This window comes from Gavia stellata, chromosome 3, assembly GCF_030936135.1.
Source record: "Gavia stellata isolate bGavSte3 chromosome 3, bGavSte3.hap2, whole genome shotgun sequence".
In the NCBI taxonomy this organism is placed as follows: domain Eukaryota; kingdom Metazoa; phylum Chordata; class Aves; order Gaviiformes; family Gaviidae; genus Gavia; species Gavia stellata.
This window is the reverse complement of record NC_082596.1, coordinates 23,305,848-23,325,862: the sequence shown is the minus strand read 5'-3', so window position 1 is coordinate 23,325,862 and position 20,015 is coordinate 23,305,848. Positions and strand designations below refer to the sequence as shown.

Genomic DNA, 20,015 nt, shown 5'->3' with positions numbered 1-20,015 from the left:
ACCTCCGTCACCATGAGACAAACCCCTTCAGAAGCACCTTCTCCGTCCCGCTGGCTATAATGGGAGTCATGCACCAGCCTTGGACTCCAACCCAGAGCACACAGGCTATATACTGAAAGGATGCATCACAACTTCTCTCCCACACACACACACATCCATCAGGCTTTTTTAAGCGCGATGGCCGCAGTGAGACACGCAGAACCAGACCCAGATTGTCCACCAGAGCCCTCAGAGGCACATCGTTTCTGCCCAGACCCAGCGCTGGTGGGACAGGAAGGGACCCTGTGCCCTTCATGCCTGTCTCAAGGAGGCACAAAGGGGCAGCAGAGACTTGACACCCCTGAGGGCGCAGATGCCATCAGGTGTGAACCGCTGCCAGCTCAGACCCAGCTGCCCAGTGCTTGGCTGCAGGCAGGCCTGGCTGGCCCCAGCGCAGGGGGCTGAACCCCACACTGCTGTGCCCAGGCACAGTCAGGGTGCCCGACCTGAGGGCGCGATGCTCTTGATACATCAGATATCCAATACCACCCACCAAAATTACATTTCTGGAGTGTTTCTTCTTTGAATCTAAGGGACTCCCAAGAGATTTCTCCTTGAGCCAGAAAATTCCAGAAAAAAAATATATTTGTTTGCTCCCTAGACTGCAAACCCCATTCCCAGGAACAAGAAACAGCAAGTCAAGAGCTCACAAAGCGCAAGACAGCGTATGGAGCACTCGTAACTTTCTCCCACAACCCAAAAGCTGTGAACACTGACTTACTCTGGCACAGCCCCATTTTATCATTTTGGATTTCACAAGCAAGCATGTAACTAGCAAAGGCATGCTCCTCTCCACGTTCAAGTTTTATTGAAACTACACACATATTTTACATACAAATGGAGTGGGAGCTGTTGTACCAGACTTTGGTATCTCATATACATTTACAGAACCTGAGCACACAGCATTTTCATATTTGAATATTCTGTATACTCTCATCTTAATTCACAACACTCAAAATAAATGCTTTTTAGTACTTTTAGTGACATAAAAATAGGTTCCATTCCTCCAACAACAGACCCATTTACAACATTTTCTCTTTCTCTCCCATCAACACAGTATTTCCAAAAGGCGCTAGATTTTCTCTCCAAGTCCATAGTTCTCTTGCAGTTGCAGGACGTTAGCGAGAGACACCAGTTCCAGCTTTTCTCTGTATTCTCCAGCGCCCCCTCTGCCCTCCCCAAGTACCTTATGTTAAATGATGCAGGCTCTTATCTAGGAAAAAAAAGCTGTCCTGTTTCCATGCTCATTACATACTCATGATCTTTTACTGACACCAAACAAAAAAAGTCAGTTTTGCTGCTTATTTTTACACCAGGGACAACTGTTCACTAGGAACTACGCTAAGGCAGTGGACCTATTTCATGGAACTCAGGTACCCAGGGCTACGGCTGGTCTGGTCTGGCAGGGACATAACACTTACACCACCCCATCACCGATAACCCCGGGCTGTCAGCTCACCTCATGCCAGGCATATCAAAAGCAGCACAAGATGTTTGCAACAACAAGACAGACTTATAAAAGCTCTTATACAAATTGCTGAACATTATGAGAAAAAATGCTTGGGTTTAATAGTTTAATAAAGCCTTTGTCTCGCTCATGTATACACACTTCACCTTTGAAAAAAACCGAGCATGTTTATTTGCAAATAATCCACCTAGAACTGAATAGTATCCCTCCCATCCCAAGTACCACTGCAGTACATTAGGCATTCTTCAATTGCTCCACTTTCTGTATGTGACATCAAGAAACTAAAAAAACTTTTCAGGCACACACTGGAGCACACCAAAAACCAAACAGCAGTCCTTTGTAAGATGCTGCTAATCCACACTACTTCAAGATTTGTTTTTGAAAGGTTTAATACCTTCCTCCATAAGTTTTTCTGTGACAACGGTTTCAATGGTTCAAATTAAACACGCAATTTGAAGTACCTTCATATACTACTGGTGCTTCCTTACAGCCCCAGTAGTATGTTTGTAGCACCTCAAGAGCTAATCCTTTGGAATCCCATCAATGCACAAGTGAAACCGAGAAGGGGAGAATATCAAATCATCCAGCACAACAGAGGGAAGACAGACAGCACCCAGAGCTGACTGTTCCAGTGTCAGATGCCGACTGCAACTCAGCGCAACTACAGACTGCTTAATAAGGCACTTGTTCAGAGAAGCAGGGAAAAACAGGCAGCACAAGCCAAAGAACTACAGGATGTGTTTTTTCTCCACGATTAACAGGCTTGCCTTTTCAAGGACCATTCAAAGTCCGCTGACCTGCTCAATAACAGCTGTAAGACAAAAATTGTATGTATTTGATTTAAACTCCTACTGACAGCCATCAGGTTTGCAAGCAGAGTAAAAACATTTTCAGACAGAACCGAGGTTAAATGGGGAGATCAAACTGTATCCCTGCGTTTAATAAGATTTTATAGTTGTTACCTTATTAATGTCTTCCCATATACACTTATTACTCTATCTGCAGCAGGACAAAAGAAAAGAGCTTTTACTCTAGACCAAATCTATAAACATGAAAATAGAAACCACGAAAATAATTTATAGCAACATATATACATAGAGTAATACCTCATTTGGTTTTCAGATTAAAATACCATAACATGAGGTATATATGCAGTTTGCTTTCTTAAAACACTACCAAAGTCTTAAAAAAGTAGTAGTATCCAGGTCATTTTTAAAGACAGCAATCATAGCAAATGAGTCAAGGGAATCTTAAAAAGGCCATCCTTTTTAAAAGGCATATAAATTTTTTTAAAAAGGACCCCCCCCCTTTTTTTTTTTTTTTAAATGACACAGAAATATATGTAGTCCTCAGACAAACAACATGAAAACCCAGGAAAAAAAATCCCAGTAGACTCCCATTCCAGGAGAGGAAATGAAGACAACTTCACAGCAGAAAGTGAGATGGGGAAAGGGAAACAGTCACTGTTCATTTGCCAAGTTATCAGAAATCTGCATCCAGAGTGAAGACATTGTCCATTGTTTCTGCCATAACAGCAAAACGTTGATATTCCGAAACCCGCTTCTCAAAGAAATTTGTTTTTCCTTCCAGAGAAATATTCTCCATGAAATCAAAAGGATTTTCTGCATGAAAGACCTGGGGAAGGGAAACACTATTATTACACTGGTGATTCTGATAGGGTAACAATGCTTTAAAAAACCCCAACAAACAAAACAGTCAAACCCTTTCAAACTAGATCACCCCTTGCTATAATATGTTGTAAAATCTATGGACACCTATCTAAGCAAATTCAGTACTGTCACTCCCCAGGAGTTTGGTCCATGGTGAAGTTCACCTGCGCAAGGTCCTTATTATCCTTCAAGGACTGCAGCACTTGAGCACAGCGTAAGTTTCCCATTACAAACCTGCAGAGCAGCTGAAGGGAAACAATGGCCTAAACTGTTCTTGCTCTTTTAAACAGTGAAGCATACGTATTAATGCTGTGGTTTCGGCTGTCACTCACAGAAAGTGCAAGCGCTAAATATGATCTGCTCCCAGGCACATTAAGAGAGTGCTTTGTGCTGACAGCTTTCCTGGGCTGTCCTGGCAGGCTAGCATTTTGGGCAATTGCATCTCTTACCTTTGAGAACCCAAGCTCCATTAGTAACCGGTCTGCGACAAATTCAATGTATTGTTTCATCAAAGTGCAATTCATTCCAATCAGACCTACAGGTAACGCCTCTGTTAGAAACTCCTAGAAGTTAAAATACAGATGACATTTAGAGAAATTAAATTTAAGAAGGGAAAAGGAGAGAAGACACCTGTGTTTCACAGTAACACAATTTGTGATATTCCAGGCTCCCCAGGCAGTTGTCTGAATAACTAACTTGCATCACTAAACTCAACAAGTGTCTTCTGTTTTCAGTGGTTGGTTGTATCTTCCTTTATTTTTAGCATGTTTTTCTGGAAAAGGCACACGAATTTTTATTACTGCCCCTCTCATCTGCCCTTCCCCACCCTCCCCCCATAAGATCCCAAGCTTCAGTGTAAGCTTGAGCTCCAAGTTCAGTGAAACCCACAGACCACACTAGTGGGAGCAGGAATAGATCCAGAAATCTCCAGTTTTCCTTGGCTTCCAGCCATGGTAGAACAACAGATCAGAAAGGATAGTGATATATATGAGTGCTGAACCCAGCCATGTGTATGTTTAGCCACCGATGCAATACCTGTCAGTGTTGTGAGGCAAAGCTGGGGCATTTGTCATCATCGCAGTAGTTAGATGACAACATAAAAGAAAGAGTAAACTACAATCCTGCCAAACACTCAGCAATGCAGAAACTTGTAGTTGCATATGGGTACCACTTCATGTGAAAGAACCTGACAGCAACCTCAGAACCCAGCACAGTACATGTGGCCAGAACAGACCCTGTCTTCTCTTGAGAACAAGCAGGGAGGTGTATACATTAGGGAGAAACAAAGATCCTGAAAGCAGAGGTAAACAAACTCTTCTCTAAGAGACAGCTGCAGTTGGACTAGACGATTGTTGTAGGTCCCTTCCAACTGGAACTATTCTATTCTATGCTAAATAAGACAGCCTTTCTTCCTTTCTGTCATTAAGGAGGAAACCAGCTGCCAGCTTCAGCTTCTCCCAGTTGCTTGACACAACTGAATCAGACAGTCTCTGACTCCTACTGTCACCATTAAGGAAGAGGGAAAGGATGGTATAATGCATCAGGGATCCAGCCCTGAGCCAAGTATCAAATATGGAATCCCAAAAATCAGAAGTTAATTTGTTTATTTTTGCACATAAGACTGGTCCTGCGCTGCTCACAATGCTGTTATGGCCAAGCTTACCTGCTCAATTTCAACAGCATTAACAATGATCTCACGGACCCGCTCTTCTGGTGGTCTCTTCACTAAATAATGGAACATTAGACAAGCAAAATCACAGTGTAGACCCTGAAATAACAGAGAACAATGAAAAAACAAGTCAGTTTTTCCCTCCTCCACATAGTTTGCTCTTACTTTGAGGCAGCCTCATTCATGTTGAAGCTTCCTAGCCTCCTGCTTCTTTGACAGCCTTAATGTTACCACCTGTAGCGGGCACTTTTAGTTTATGACCCAGGTAGCAACATCTGAAATCCAACACATGCCACCTATACCAAAACAACGCTCAGCATACATGTTTCTCAGGTAAATATTTTTGAGAGCTGCTCTACTGTGAGGGATCCTACACAGAGCCCTGCTGGGTCCCTGCCTCTCATCAGAGATGCTTTTGCAGAAAGACCCCTACATCAAGACCTGAAAAACTGCCTACCAGTTAACACAGACTGTTTACCTGCTCTCCAATTTGAGATACCTGTACAGAAATACTTGTTTTAAGTTCTTTTAGTAGCATTTCTTCCCTTGCTTCTTTTCACAGCATTTTCAGAAAGGAAGCTTCAGATTAGAGTCATCAAATCCAAGATTAATAAGTCATCTCTCCACACAACATGCAATTACTGCGAGGAATTTGCTACCACAATGTTCATAGGTTTGTAATACTTAAGGCTACTGTGCCCCAACTCAGCCCACCTTCACATTTCACCCAGCTGTCCTGCACAGAGCCCAGTAAATTGTGTTCATTCCCAAAATTTCCGGAAAAGCCTCCAGCCAGGATAAGACAACATCAGGAGACAAGCAATCCCTCACAGTCTGAGGGGGGTACCAGACAGCTGCTCAAGAGGTGCCTCAGTTTCTATTTCAGTTTGTCTGGCTACAGCTTGTGCCTCTGGCTTCAGCCATACCCACCGCTGCTAGACTAAAGGAGCACTGTGCTACTGTCTCTCCTCTCGACAGCAAAGTGGTGATTACAGTGTATAAGCACCATGAGGGCACATCCAGAGCGAAAACCAGTCAGAAGGATTTGGCAGACTATGGGCTATGAGACTATGAGACAATCCAGTTAACAAGGGTCAAAACAAAACCAAGAAGCAAAAACTTTTTTGGAAAGGCTACAAAATCCTTGTGCTTCAGGTCATGAAACAGCCCTGAAACAACATAATTTGGGAAATACTCCCCCTCTAGGGATAGCATTAGCTGCCTGCTGCAGGGCTTCCCATGGTCTTGTCCAGGGCAACATCACCAGCAGGATGCAGGACGTGCCTGGCTTCTCACCTGAACCAGAGTGCTCCGCTGACTGGCACTCCCAGCAGCTTTGCACCTTTAAGAATCGGAGATGCACCAGCTCAAAGAACAGCCTGGGAACAGAGCCTGCAGCTCAAAAAACATATTGAGCATTAACGATTTATCTGCTCAGGTGCATCAGAAAACAGTTCGTGTAGTTTTCCATTGTGGATTCTTTTTACTGCCACTGCTTTTGTAACAGCATTTCCTGGTTTTCGATGCAGGTGCTGTGTGCCCCGAGCCTTACCCTTCATAACAGCTCTGCAGTTGGAATTATGCCAGCGGAGCTCAAGAAAAATTCAGTCTTTTGGTGCTTGACTCTGCAGAGAAGTAGTTACACTGCTGTACAGAGGAACTTACATCTCATTCACCTGCAAGCGATCCTTCTAACAAACAAATATGTCCTCGCTCGAATGGATCAGTTCATGGTGACTCACAGAAACAGAAGACACAAGGAAGGTGAAGGCTGAAGAACTGTTTGATTTTGCTTACTGATTATATCACTTTCTTCAAAAGTGTTTTTTAAATTAAAGGCATCTTGTAAGATGCCTCCTTTCAAACCAGTTTATCTAATTCATGGAAGTCACTTCCATTATGATAAAGCTCTTTATTCTGTTAGACCAGCTATGGTAAGTTCAAACCACGAACGCGTTTATACTGCACACAAAACTGGTCTTTCCACTTTTTCAGTGCTGACAGCGCTGTACGTTGTGCGGTACCTTAAAGACAGGCCCCAACCGTAAGCAACTGCTGCCAACTGGCACACAGTGGTGCTGGAAGCAGTGAAAAGAAAGGGCGCTTGTCAGCACGTGGCCTGCCACATTCGGTGTGCTGACATGCAGCCCCTCAGACACATTACATGTTAAGCTAAGAAGCACTCCCCTCTAATGCAGACCTGTAGTTGCCCCCTCCCAGGAAATCCTATCACTGTGCAGTAACGCAAGAACATGGAGAGGAAGGGTATCTGCTGCTTCTGCAGCAACCTGCCACAGCTGGCCAGGCGATGGATGCAGAAGGCCATCTGCAAGCTCTGGGACCCACAACTAGGGGCAGATGGGGAGTGGTACAAGGAGGTACAAGGAGGCTGCTTGAACCTGACCTGAAGCAGTTAAGGCAGAGCAAGGCTCGGAGTCACGTCCTAGCTAGGTCCTTCCCCAAGCCAGCCCCTACTGCAGTTGGGGACTGTGCAATTCCACACCAGCCCTTGGGCAGCCAGGCCTTTGCCTCCTTTCACAGCACAGGAAAACAAACATCCCCTTCAATCCAAAAAGTCCACCTTTTTGATCATACTATGCATTGGGGTATTGCTAATATTTATGTTTACTCCTTTAAAAACAGGTATTTCTGCTGAGGGACATAGCAGCACCTAGGCTTTAAGTTCATTAGTAACTTACAGCTAGATGTCTGCTTCTTTCCCCTTTTTACAAATATTCTGGGAATAGCCTGCTCCTTTGCAGGACTCCAATCTTCCTACATGTCAGCAGTTACAGCTCCTCCCTCAGGCCGCAGAAACAGGGTCGGGCACTGCTCTGGGGAAAGGAATTCTCTTCTCTGTGCTGCCTAGGAGGTGATGTTAAAGCAGATGCAGAAGAAGTACTGCATAAGAAGGTCTAGGGAGCATGGCCTGCTGTTACCTGGCAGGTAACCAGGACCTCTGTCCTACCAGGACAGTGGACCTTCCCTGCAAAACCCTGCTGCTGACACTTGCTAGCAGACAACGTACTCAGACTTCTACCACCTCCTTGGCCTCCAGCACCGTCAACATTAAAAAGGCTCCATTGTACCCAGAAATGCATCCCCTACTCGCTGCTGGATTCTCTTTTTCACTGGTTCCTACCCAAACACTGCTTTCTGCTCTCTTCACCTTCCCTCCAACCCTCCCTGCCACCAGAGGTGGGCCGCTCTGGCAAGACTATAGGATCTTTATGAATACAATTCTGCCCTTCCCCTGGAAACTCATTTTCCTTTCCAGACATTATGTAGGACATGACACATTACCTCATCTCTGCTAATAAGTTCATTGGAGAAAGTCAGTCCAGGCATCAGGCCCCTCTTCTTCAGCCAAAATATAGCAGCAAAGGAACCCGAAAAGAAGATGCCTTCAACTGCAGCAAAGGCAACCACTCTCTCACCTGTTTAACATAACACATTTTCAGTTAGACACAAAATAGTGTATTGCTCGTCAGCAAAATGCACCATTTGCATCAGACAGACTGATGCTGGAGAGAGGCAATCCCCTTTGCAGCACCAGGTGCTGAATCTGACCACATCTTTCAGCAGATCCCGAGGCATACAGGGTCTACACACCCAACAGCACTTAACCACAGGCAACCCCAGCAGAACTGAAGAACTAGGGTGCCTACTGGAAAGGCCACAGGTCAGAAGGGAAAGAACATAATTGTTGGAAGTCGCCAAGACATTAGTACTCCTTTATCTCCTTCTCCTAAAAAGGCAGGAAAATGGCTGTGTAACTAACAGACAAAATTGAGAGAACAGCCTATCTCCTATAAATTAAACAAAAAACCCTACATCTCAATGTCTGCTTGTTGAGCATCTACGTAAAACCATATTCTTACAAGAGTGGAAGAACACAGAACATCATTCATCAAGACACAACTGTTTTTGTTATCCCACCTTTCACCCAAGAAAAGCAAAGCATTATTGGTCCCAGTTCTCCCTGTTCTCCACAGAAATGCATTTCTTCAGACTACAAGACCATCTGACTGTTTGATGAAGACAGGTCATTCGGTGTATTCTATTTTAAACAACTTCACAAGATCCTTGGGTATATTTGAACGTGAATACATGTTCAAACACTTTTGCATTAAGTGCTGGTGCCTTTTCCCAGTGAGAACTGCATAGAATTTTGTTTAAAAAATAAAATAACCCCAAAATAGCCAGATGTCCCACTTCCTCTACAAGATGCAAATGCCATCTGCTGGTTCATCTGAAGAAATTCAAGTTAGGGAAAAAGCATGAAGACCAACATGAACTTACAAGTATCACAGAAGTTACTAAGGAAAGAATTTGTCTGGCAACACTTAAAAATCTCCTAGGTTATTTCTAGAGAGGAGTGGAGGAAGGCTGGTCATACAACATAGGTTTAATGAAGCACAAGACTGAATACCGGTAAGATTTTTACTACATTCCACCTGACTAGCTGTCATACAAACGAGTTATGCTGAAACAAAAATCATCCTTTGGCAGCACCACATAACATGAGCACGTGCTGGGAGGCTGAGAGTCCACAGAACAGATAGAGCAATTGAACCCTCAGCATAAGAAATCAACCAAATCCGCGGAGACTGGTTACATGCTGGGTCCCCAAGCTGGAAGGAAACACCAAGCAAAGAAGCCATCCAGCCACTTTCATATACCATATCTCATAATCCGTAACTGTAAGACCTGGGCTCACCGAATGGTTTGAACTTGGGAAGCTTTCTCAATAAGATGATAAACAGAAGAGTACAAAAGGACTTCACAAAAAATATGGATAGGATGCATGAAGTTTGGGGGCAGGGAGTGGGGGGAACATTGCTTTTTGAGTCAGGGAACCTTCTGATTCCTGGCACACCCCATGCTGCTGGGAGCCGAATTAAGGAGATGAAGAAGGGACACCACACACAGCAAGCAAAGCCAGACTGGGGAGGCAGTGGGATGCTCCAGGACAGGAGAATCTACAGCTACAAGAAGAACCCCACTCAAACAAGAGCTGTGAACAGATGCTGCAAAAGAATGATATTCAGATTTATTTTGTTCGTCTGGCTGAATCTCTCCATCTCCTACACTTTCTCTAAGTATAGAGGATGTTTGGTTTAGAAAATTCACCAAAGTCTGCCCATTATTCATTTCAGCTACAACACATCCTCCAGAGTCAACATTGTAAGCTGAATGCAGAACACTGGAAGGGATGCCCTGCACCGTGCTGATGGAAGCTGAGCCAGTGTCCCAGCTCTGAAATGAGATACAAAAACTAGAAACCTGGTCCCAACAGCAAACCAGAAACACCAGAGACAGATGATTCTTGAACCTTTTTTGCCCAGGCTCAGTCATGCTGTTACAAAAAAAAGGCTAACATCACACACGAATTTGTCTATATGAACATGAACACAGAAAAAGCCTGGACTTGCAAGACTTCAGCTGTCCAGTTCTGAACACTGGAGTATAAAATAGGAGCCAACTGGAAGAAATAATCAGAAGTCCTAGAAAACACGATTTAGAAGCAAAAACTGAAGAAACTAGGGTTGCTTGGTATAAAGACAAAAAAAGACAGAAACACACAAGCATTTTTCGTAACATGATTCTGGTGGGCACTGCCATTACTATATTGCTTTAGCTGAAGACAAAAACATACATGCTCACCAGAAGCTAATTCTAGTTCTTTAGTTAAACCAGAGACCCACAAGCCACTACAACATCTGTGGACAAGTTCACTTCACGTTCCAGGGATGCAGCTCACTCCCAGAGGATTAGTTTGTGACACGTGCAACAGAAACAAGCTTTTAAGAAGCTACACACCAAAAGTAGATTCTCTGTCTTCAATCCACTTCAGAGCCCAGTCTGCTTTCTTCTTGACACAAGGCATTGTTTCAATAGCGTTAAATAAGAAATCCCTATAGAAGAAAACAAAGAGAAAACATCAAAATAATAAGAAGTGATTTACGTAAATCTGCCCTGGTTGTCCCTTCTGGCTCCACCAGACAGAAGAACCCATTACACTAGGCTCTGAACTAACCTAAGTAAGAGACTGTTCCCACCCAAAGCGGTGATGATCTCTGATAACAATGGCACAGGGAGGCAGATGTGCAGAAAGTGACAAAGCCAAGGTCTCAGAGGAGGCGAGCTGCAGAGATGGGACCTGAACTCAAACGTCCCATCCCAGGAGTGCCCACCCACCAGGCCATGCTGCCTCTCAGACTGCAAGCCAGATGGCAGCCACTCCCTACCCACTGACCTACACCTCATCTTGCCCAACTCCACAAAAGGAACTGGACAATTCCCACAAGCATGCAGGCTCTGTTCCCATGCTAAACATCTGAAAGGAAACCTTGCAATCCTCCCACCCTCACCAGGATGTCACCGTGGGAAACCAAGGTCTGCCTGACCATCACCATGGTGCAGTCTCTGAGGGAAAGTGCTTCTTTTCAAATGTATAACCGTTTGGACCAGGAAGTTCTCCAGACAACAGAGGTGATGGGGCTCTCCAAAGAACCCAATACTTCAAAAATAAGCAGTTCAGATCGTATGAAAATGCACTGACAACAAAAAAGCTGAAAGGATGCAATACATTTATTAGTGTATGTTAGAAACACCAGCTGGATGATGAGCACTCAATTTCCTGAGGCAGATCTTTTGCTGATGTGAGAGCAAGCACCTCAGGAGCACAATAACCACAAGGAGCTTGTCTAACCTTTAACATTTCACATAGTCTGCACTTCCCGCAAGCCAAGATTTATACAAATATTAACTAACCTTCTGCCACTCCCACACAAGTCTGTTGCTCAGTAATACTCCTCTCCATTTTGGGGGTCAGGCATGCAGGCCTTGAAAGGTTTAAGGAACTGTCGCCAACTCCCCCAGTAAGTCAGTATGAAACAGAAGACAGCTGCTGCTGCCCAACAACAGTGCCACTGGACTAGGTGACAGATTTCCCATGGGTCTGTAACACACCCAGAGGTTTACCTTTTCTCAGGATCTTTGATGTAGGTGTCTATGAGCAAGCTGTACATCTCTGAGTGAACGTTCTCAATGAGAATCTGAAAGCCATAGAAACAACGAGCTTCTGGGATCTGCACCTCCTGACTAAAACGCGCCACCTACCAAAACCAGAAAGCATGGCAGTGAGTACAGTAAAACCACTACTGCATGACAGTACTCTAAGCTTAATGGGAGAGACAATAGATCTCCACCACAGAGAAAGGATGGGAGCAGTTCAGCCCTACTTTAGTCACAGATATGTCAATAGGATAGATGTGATGCAGAAGAAAAAAAGCAAGGTAGCTATACATCTGCTGTACATATTGGATAGAGAGCTGTAGTGAAGCATGATGGCACATGTATAAAGGAGGAGAAGAGCAAAATATTGCAATAGTAAACACTTCATATTGAACAAAGCCTTAGACTTTTTGTTCATCATTAAAAAAATAAACAGTATGACATAAGACATGTTCATGCAATATATGCACATATACTATGATATATTCTACACATTATAGACATCCAAGATCTAAATTGGGCATTTGCAGTCAGATACCACTGATACCCTGTGGTGAGACATTCTGCAGCCCAGAACGGATTTCAGCAGAAAGATTTCCCCACCTTTTAAGCAGCACCCACCTGCAGCCCTAAAATATTCTAGGATGCCGTTCAGTGAGAGCAAAATGGATTTCACCAAAATGAAGAATACAGAGCATGGCACAGCACAATCCCTCCCTACTTCTCATCAAACACAAGTATGGGAAGAAGCGCGGGGTTCTATTAATTCATTGAGAAATGCAGATCAACACAGCCAGGCAGAAGGCTGAGCTTAAAAACTGTGTCCAAGAGTGATGTGATTTGGAGTCTGGCTGACCACAGCTGACCCAGTTTAACTCAGACACTGGCCCCAGTAGAACAAGCTGCTTATCCCCCTTGGCAAAGGTGAGATGATGGGAAGAAAAAAAGAGTACACATTTAATAAACTTATGCATTAATGTGAGAAAATGAAAAGCCAATAAGCCAATAAAATGAGTAAGTATTCAAGCTCTCTGTAAAGCTTTCTCACCAGGTTTTCATTTACAATTCCATCACTGGCTGCAAAAAATGCCAGAACATGAGAGATAAAGTATTTTTCATCTGCTTTCAGCTTGTTCCAGTGCGGAAGGTCCTTTGACAAATCAACCTAATGAAAAGAAAAAGTAAAAACATTATTGTCCTTTTGAGTTTGTCGTTCTGTAAGAACAGAAGCAGCCCAGTCAAATGACTGAAGCAGAGTTTTGGTGTTTGCTCTCAAATCTTTACACGTAGAGAATTTAAATACATGTGACTGTAAAAGACAACAGACACACTGCAGTACTGCTGTCTCCCTCTGCAACAAAAACAACACGTTTGCTTTGCAGTTTACACTTCTGTAATTTGCAATAAAAATCAGTGTCTACTGAATTATAAATAAATCAGATTTTGAAAAGCATTAGTATCTTCTTGCCATGAGTATGAACATGCACCAATAAGCAGAGCTCACTCCGAGACACTTGAACTCTACTTGAAATAAATGCTGATACTCCAAGAAACCTATACCCAGGTGTACCAAAAGACAGACTAAGGGGACTTTTGCCTTTGGCAGGTGTTCAGCCTCCATCCCGCCAAAGAATTGCACAGGGCGAATGCTGTGCAACTGCTCTCGTCTACCAGACTGAACTCTAGCCACAGTAGAAAACCACAACTTCCTTTGCATCGGCCTTTTTTGTTTGTTTGTTTGTTTGGAGGGATTTCTGAACCACAGCAGCAGTTAAGTAGGGCCAGATGTGAAAAAAACAGAGGCCTAAAAACATATGTGTGTGTGTGTGTGCATATAAACATGTACACATATACCTGTGTATGTAAACACACACACAAACCAGTTTTACAGTTAACTTTCCAGTTAATTTGGAAACGCACTGACAGATGGTAGGACAGTGTAAGAAGGAACCAGTAATATGGTAAAAGGGCAACGCTGACCAGGCAGGAGTTTAAATGCCTTTTCTTTAATGGCTTAAATCAACCTCTACTGCAACAGGGCAGCAAGCCTCACAGGCAGGCAACGGAATAGCACTTCTATGGACAGCTGCTCCTTGCCATCCCAGGATGCTTTCTGGCCTATTTAGAGCCTGCCAGTGCTTTCAGCTCGCTCCTCTGCAATTGCAGACCACTGCTCACAAATGAGCAAAGGCTGCAGAAGATTCGAGTTGGAACAACCAGCTCAGCTGGCAGGTAATCTCTCCGGATCAGTGCAGTGTTCAGAAGCCTCCACTGCTGCAACTGTAGCGAGCCGAGTATTGGTCAGGTCTGGCTAACCAGCAACGTCGGGGAAAAACTTACAGCTTGCATTACAACACATGGCAAGCCTCTAACCAGGGCAATCAGGAGTCAATTAGAAGCATTTTTAGCAAGTATCCCTGATTATCACCATCCTTCTGGAAAATAGGTGCCTAACGTTAAAGAACAGCATTCACATGAAATTGCCCTGAACATCTTACATGGGCAAGAAGTTAGTTGCAGGTACAGAGACTACAGCAGGGTAGGAGGTATCTGACCACAAATCAGAGCTATCTGACTTAGGCTCCCTCTATAACCAGAGAAGCGCCCCAGGATACAATTCCACCTCATCCTAAACCAAACACCTAAAACAGCTCCACTGAGTCACCCTGTGGAAGCAGCTCTCTTTCCACCATCCATGAAGGGAGTCCTGCTCTGGTGCAGGCACCTCATGTTCAATGCAATTAACTCCAACCCTTACAACACAGAAGCCAGCAGCAGAGCCAGGAAGGAAGCACCAGGACCCTGGTGTGAGTGCCTTGTGCCAACCCACTGGCCCCAGGGCTCACCTCTTCTGCTGTCCAAAAGGAGGCCTGAGCCTGTTTATACATTTTCCATATGTCTGGGTACTGGATGGGGAAGATGACGAACCGTCGGGGGTTTTTCCTAAGAAGAGGCTCCTCATCAGGGTCCAAGCCATTTTCCGCAGTGCTCGGAGAGGAGCTCTGAAGAGAAAGCACAATTCTGGTTAAGGCTGCTGTGACCTACTCCTCCTCTCACCATATCCCAAAGGCATGGTTCAAAAGCCACCCGTGTCATGCAGACACTCACCTGCCCTCCTCGGGTGGATGCACTACCCGGCTCTGGGGTACCTGCCTCCTTGCCCTCCATCCGTGCTCCTGCTGCTGGGGCGGCAGCGCTGCCTGTCTGCCCAGCTCTGCCCGCTCTACCCAGCACCGCTCACACCAACCGCCCCCTCCCAGGTGCGCTGTCGCCAGGAAGAGCCCAACATCTGCGTGCCAAAGATAAAGCCTTTCTGCAGCTCGAGGAGGAAATCTGCCCTGGGAGACAACATCAGCTGCTGCGGTACTGCACATGGGGACATATTTGCAAGGTCACCACAGACTGCCGCCAGCCTGCATCCAGCACAGCTCCGCAAGGCTCACCGCCCAGGTTACCTCCAAATCATTAGTTTTGCATCAAGCCACTTGGGCCTGGACGGACTTCCTTAAAAATACTATGAGATCACAGCAACTAATCCCATTTGGTAGAGGAACAGCCCTGTGCCACAGCAAGTCTCTGCGTGGAGGTTTGTGCATGCAATCCTGCGGTGAACAGAAGGCAACCCGCACACCAGCACGGGTCTGGAGGCTGCTCTGGAGGCTGTCCCTCGAGGGCCAATATGAAGCCATGTGCCTCTCTTTCCAACAGCAGGCAGCAGGAAAACCCCTGCCTGGAGTCGCCCATCCCCACCCTGCTCCCTCTGTGCAGGCTCCCGGAGAACGCCCATACGCAGCTCTTCCTCAGAGAGCTACCAGCCCAGCCGAGGTGAGGATGGCTGACGTTTAGGAGACAGCCCAGTGAAGAGCAGCACGGAGAGGGCACTCCACAAACAGGGCCTTCACCTCGCCTCCAGCTGGGGACATCTGCTACTGGGATCAACACCAGACAGCATCCCTGCCAGGCACGTCACCAAGCACCTACTGAAGACAACCGCTGTGAAAAGCTGTCAGGACGGCATGCTGCAACCTCTCCAGAAGGGCTGGTGACTCACACTGACCAAAAGTTTAGCCAGCAGGACGCATTTCTGGGTTGGTTCTGAGATCCCACTGACACTGCTGTAGAGGATAACTAACCACAGGCAGTATATGAGGTATTATATATAATACAGGAGGGAAGGGGAGCAAAAGGTTTCAAATACCGTTGCTTCTACTCTCCTACGAGGTGCCAAAGTCCTTTCCCTACCCAGTCTGCTTGTAACTACTCACATAATAAAAAGTAATCCTTTACTTCAAGTTGGAAAATACAATCAAACAATTAACTCTACTCACATTTAAAAAACAAACAAAACCCAAACACACATGCACGTTGCATAGCTGGCATACGTACCGCAGATTCCCAAAGAAAACACATCAGGAAGCATACTCTGGGTTACAATTTTACCACTTTATTGTATTTTTAAATATTACTCAATTACATGAGACAAATTCCCCAGCATCACCTTGCAGAATCTCTGCTGAAGGCCACAAGAGTGCAAGACCTTTTGTACTTCCCAGGACACAGACATGGTTGCAGTAACCCACTAGTAGTGCCACAGGGGAGAATTTGGGCTCGGCGGGGACAGCACCCTGCCTTAGCACACACCTTCTCAAGGCCTGCCATGCAGCTAGCATCTCCATCTGCTTCTGCACCAGCCATCAACCTTGAGAAAGGAAACACTGCAAAAGTCTTCCTTGTTAGCCCAGCATCTTCCTGAGCAAAACACTTCTGTACTGCCTGGGGACTATCCCCAAGTATTTATTTTAGCCTAACAAGGTGGACTAGCAGTTACTAACCTCAGCCTAGATGTTCCTGAACCATTCAAAGCCCAGCATGCAGGGCCCATAATGCAGGGAGATAACTTGAAAAATACTTCTGGTGTACAGAAGTGAAGCGGAGCAGCACAGGAAGAGCAAAGTTCCAGTATGGCAGGAAAACTGGAGACCAACACTGAGGCAAGGAGCACTTGTCATTTTTCCAATGGCCTTTAACAGCTGCCATGCCGCAGGCCACAGAGAGAGGGGTCAACACACCAGAAATACTGTCAGTGCACAGTGAGACAGAAAGGCGAGAGAAGAAGAAAAGGCCCGTGAAGCAGTGTGTACACTCTGGAGAGTCTCGATGGCAGGAAAGCAGAAGGATGGCTTCCAGGAGCCAAAGACTCAGAGTGATGGCACGACCCCGAGAAGAACCACAGCACGGAACTGGAAAATGGTACAAGTTGTTTTAAAAATAGGTGGGTTTTTTTAAATTTTAAAAAGGAAGGATCAGCCCACAGAAACTACACCATACTGGAACCGCCCACTCAACCCACCTCCCGCTCCCCCAACCCCTTCTGGGGTGGAGAGGACTTTCACAGGCAGGCTCCATTTCCAAGTCGGCAGCCAGGCAGCTCCTGGCTATGAGGCAGTCCTGTCTCTCTCCATTTTGGTTTCCATTCCTCTTAGACAAAGTTTTATCAGAGTAATACTCATTACCTAGCCTGTTTGTTAACACAGTACATGTCTTGGTACAAGTCAGGGGAAAATTCATGGAAGATCCTTCTCTAATTCAATTTTGGATGTATGGCACATTCTGATCGCTGTCGGGGCTTCAGAGCAGCCACCACCTTGCGCTGAAGGAGCACAATACGTCCCCAGCCCTGTCTTCCTGGCCCCGGGGGCACTGGCAGGGGTACGGGGAGCTAGAGAAGGTAACAGTCACTAGGCTGATACACCTTCTGCTTTCAGTCTGCACCCCAGATCTTTTCCTTAATCCTATGATGGTGTATAAAACAGTCAACACTTGCCATAATAATGAAGAGCATCCAGTTTATAATGCGAACGTGCTACTTTCTGTTGAGATAACATAAGCCAAATGTATAAAAGAGCTGAAGCTGGTGGGCACAGCCCAACCCCTGCTCTAGCAGGGTCAGTCAGCGCAGACTGCCCAGGACCAGGTCTAGCTGAGGTTTCAGTATCTCCGAGGATGGAGACTACACAACCTTTATAAGCAACCTGTGCCAGCATTTGACCACCTTCACAATAAAGAAGTGTTTTCTTACGTGCAAATGGAACCTCCTGTGTTTCAGCGTGTGCCCATTGCCTCTGGTCCCATCACAGGGCACCACTGAGAAGAGCCTGGCTCCGTCTCCTTTATTCTCTCCATCAGGTATTTACACACACTGATGAGATCCCCCGGAGCCTTCTCTTCTCCAGGCTGAAGAGCCCTAGTACTCACGGCCTCTGTTTGTATGACAGATGTTCCAGTCTCTTAATTGTCAGCCCTTTGCTGGACACACTCCAGTACATCATATCCCAATCATTCTGCAACTGCTAGAGGTAAACTCTTCTGGTGATGACAATAAGCCCAATGGACAACAAAGACTGCCTAGTGGTACTGAAATGCCTTCCATTAATTTCAAATTCAGCAAACTAGGAAACAACACATATACACACATACAACTACCACCCCACAGCAATAGCTGTTGAGCTATGTGTACAAGTGTTACAAGTGGGTTACATGCCCTATACCAGTTATAGCCAGGAAAAAAACTAAAGGCGTTGGCAGAGCCAGCAGTGTGATGTGGCACATACCACGTTATGGTACATGAACATGAGCCCTTCCGCACCCCAGTAAGAAGTTGCACGTGCACTCCACTAGCTCCCAAAGTCTCCAGGCCAGCCCTGGGCAGCGCAGGCCATGCTAGCGGTGAGACTGGGAAGATCACCGGCACTCCCGGGAGAGACGACTTCCATCGCACTGCAGCTGAGGAGCACAACACCTGCCGGTTCTGCGCACCCGAGGGGATGCACAGGACTACTGCTGGCCTCTGGCAGGCCAGAGCGCGCACCTCTTCGTGTGGGTACAGCAGGCCGCTGTTTACAGAGGGAAACATTAAGGGGTTTTTCAGGCTTCTATTTAACACAGCACGCCCCATTTTTTGGAAACTTGAGTATTGCTGAGACGCAAAGGTTTGGGAAGACCACCTGGGCTTCTCTGCCGTAAAGATCCTTTACCCTCGCACACCTCAGCCTGGCTGCGCAGGGTCGTACTGGAGAGAACCCAGAACAGAGCTGAGACACCTCCCAGGGGCAGACTCTCCCGGTCCACAGGGGCTGGGAAGCCAGGACCACCCGACAACACCCATGCCTGCCTCCATGGCAGCTCGGGGCAGAGAGGAAAAGCTCTGCCTTTCCAGTCCCAGGCACAGCTCTGCAAGCCCAGACCCCACAGGGCAGCAGGGCCCAGAGCTGCTCAGGCCCTGTGCCAGGCGACCCAGGCCCTCCTGGGCCTGGCTGACACCGGCCCGGATCCTGGCTGACTGTATTTACTCATCACACATACGTTTTCAGTGCGCCCCGCGGTCACGGTGCCCGAAGGTTACGACCCTCCCGAGCCCGAGCGGACAAGGACAAGAGGGTGACCCCGTGCCCTTTCCAGGGCTATCCAAAGCACTGCCACGGAGCCCTGTCAGCGGATCCCCAGGGCGGGCAGGGGTGAAGACACCACGGCCGGGGGGCCGGGACCCCCCCATGCCAGCCCCGCGCTCCCCGGGGCAGACCTAGCCCGGCGGGGAGGCAACAGGAGCTGCCGGCACCCCAGCGGCACAGGAGGCCGCGGCGCCCGGCCGGAGCTGGCGGCTCGGGCAGGGCCCCGGCCGGGCAGGTGCCTACAAGGCCGGAGGTGCGACAGCGGCGGGCAGGGCTGCGCTGCCGCCGGCCGCGCTGCCTCCCGGAGACGCCCGCACGCCCATGGCACCTCTCCCCGGCGGCGGGCGGGTCCCCCCCGCCGGGCGGCAGTGGCTGCGCGCCCAGGACACCCGCCGCGGGGCCCCCCGGCCCCGGCCTTACCCGCTCCGGCCCGGCCGCCTCCTGCAGGGCCGCTCCTCCCCGACGCTCGCCCATGGCCGGCGGCGACTGGGCCGCGAGAGGGCGGTGGCGGTTGAAGGGGGAGCGGCTGCGGCCGCTGCCGCTCCTCCTCCGCGGGGCGGGGCGGGCAGACAACGGCGGCGGCCCCGGGCCCCGCGGCAGCGCCTGGGCCCGGCTTGAGGGCGGCGCGCGCCGGCCCCGGCCCCGGCCCTGAGCACAGGGAGGCGGCCGCTGGGCAGGAGCCGTCAGCGCACCGTTGGGCT

At 47.3% G+C, this 20,015-nt stretch overlaps 1 protein-coding gene across 1 annotated transcript; it reads right to left on the bottom strand.

Moving 5' to 3' along the window:
- Positions 1 to 825: 825 nt before the first annotated feature.
- RRM2B (ribonucleotide reductase regulatory TP53 inducible subunit M2B) lies at positions 826 to 19,791 on the bottom strand. Its single transcript, XM_059836186.1, has 9 exons — positions 19,735 to 19,791; positions 14,713 to 14,868; positions 12,915 to 13,031; positions 11,834 to 11,967; positions 10,670 to 10,764; positions 8,150 to 8,283; positions 4,841 to 4,945; positions 3,627 to 3,740; positions 826 to 3,142 (listed from the first exon to the last, which is right to left on the bottom strand). Exons 1-9 carry the CDS (start codon positions 19,786 to 19,788, stop codon positions 2,990 to 2,992), a joined length of 1,062 nt encoding a protein of 353 aa, XP_059692169.1. The 5' UTR covers positions 19,789 to 19,791; the 3' UTR covers positions 826 to 2,989.
- Positions 19,792 to 20,015: the final 224 nt, after the last annotated feature.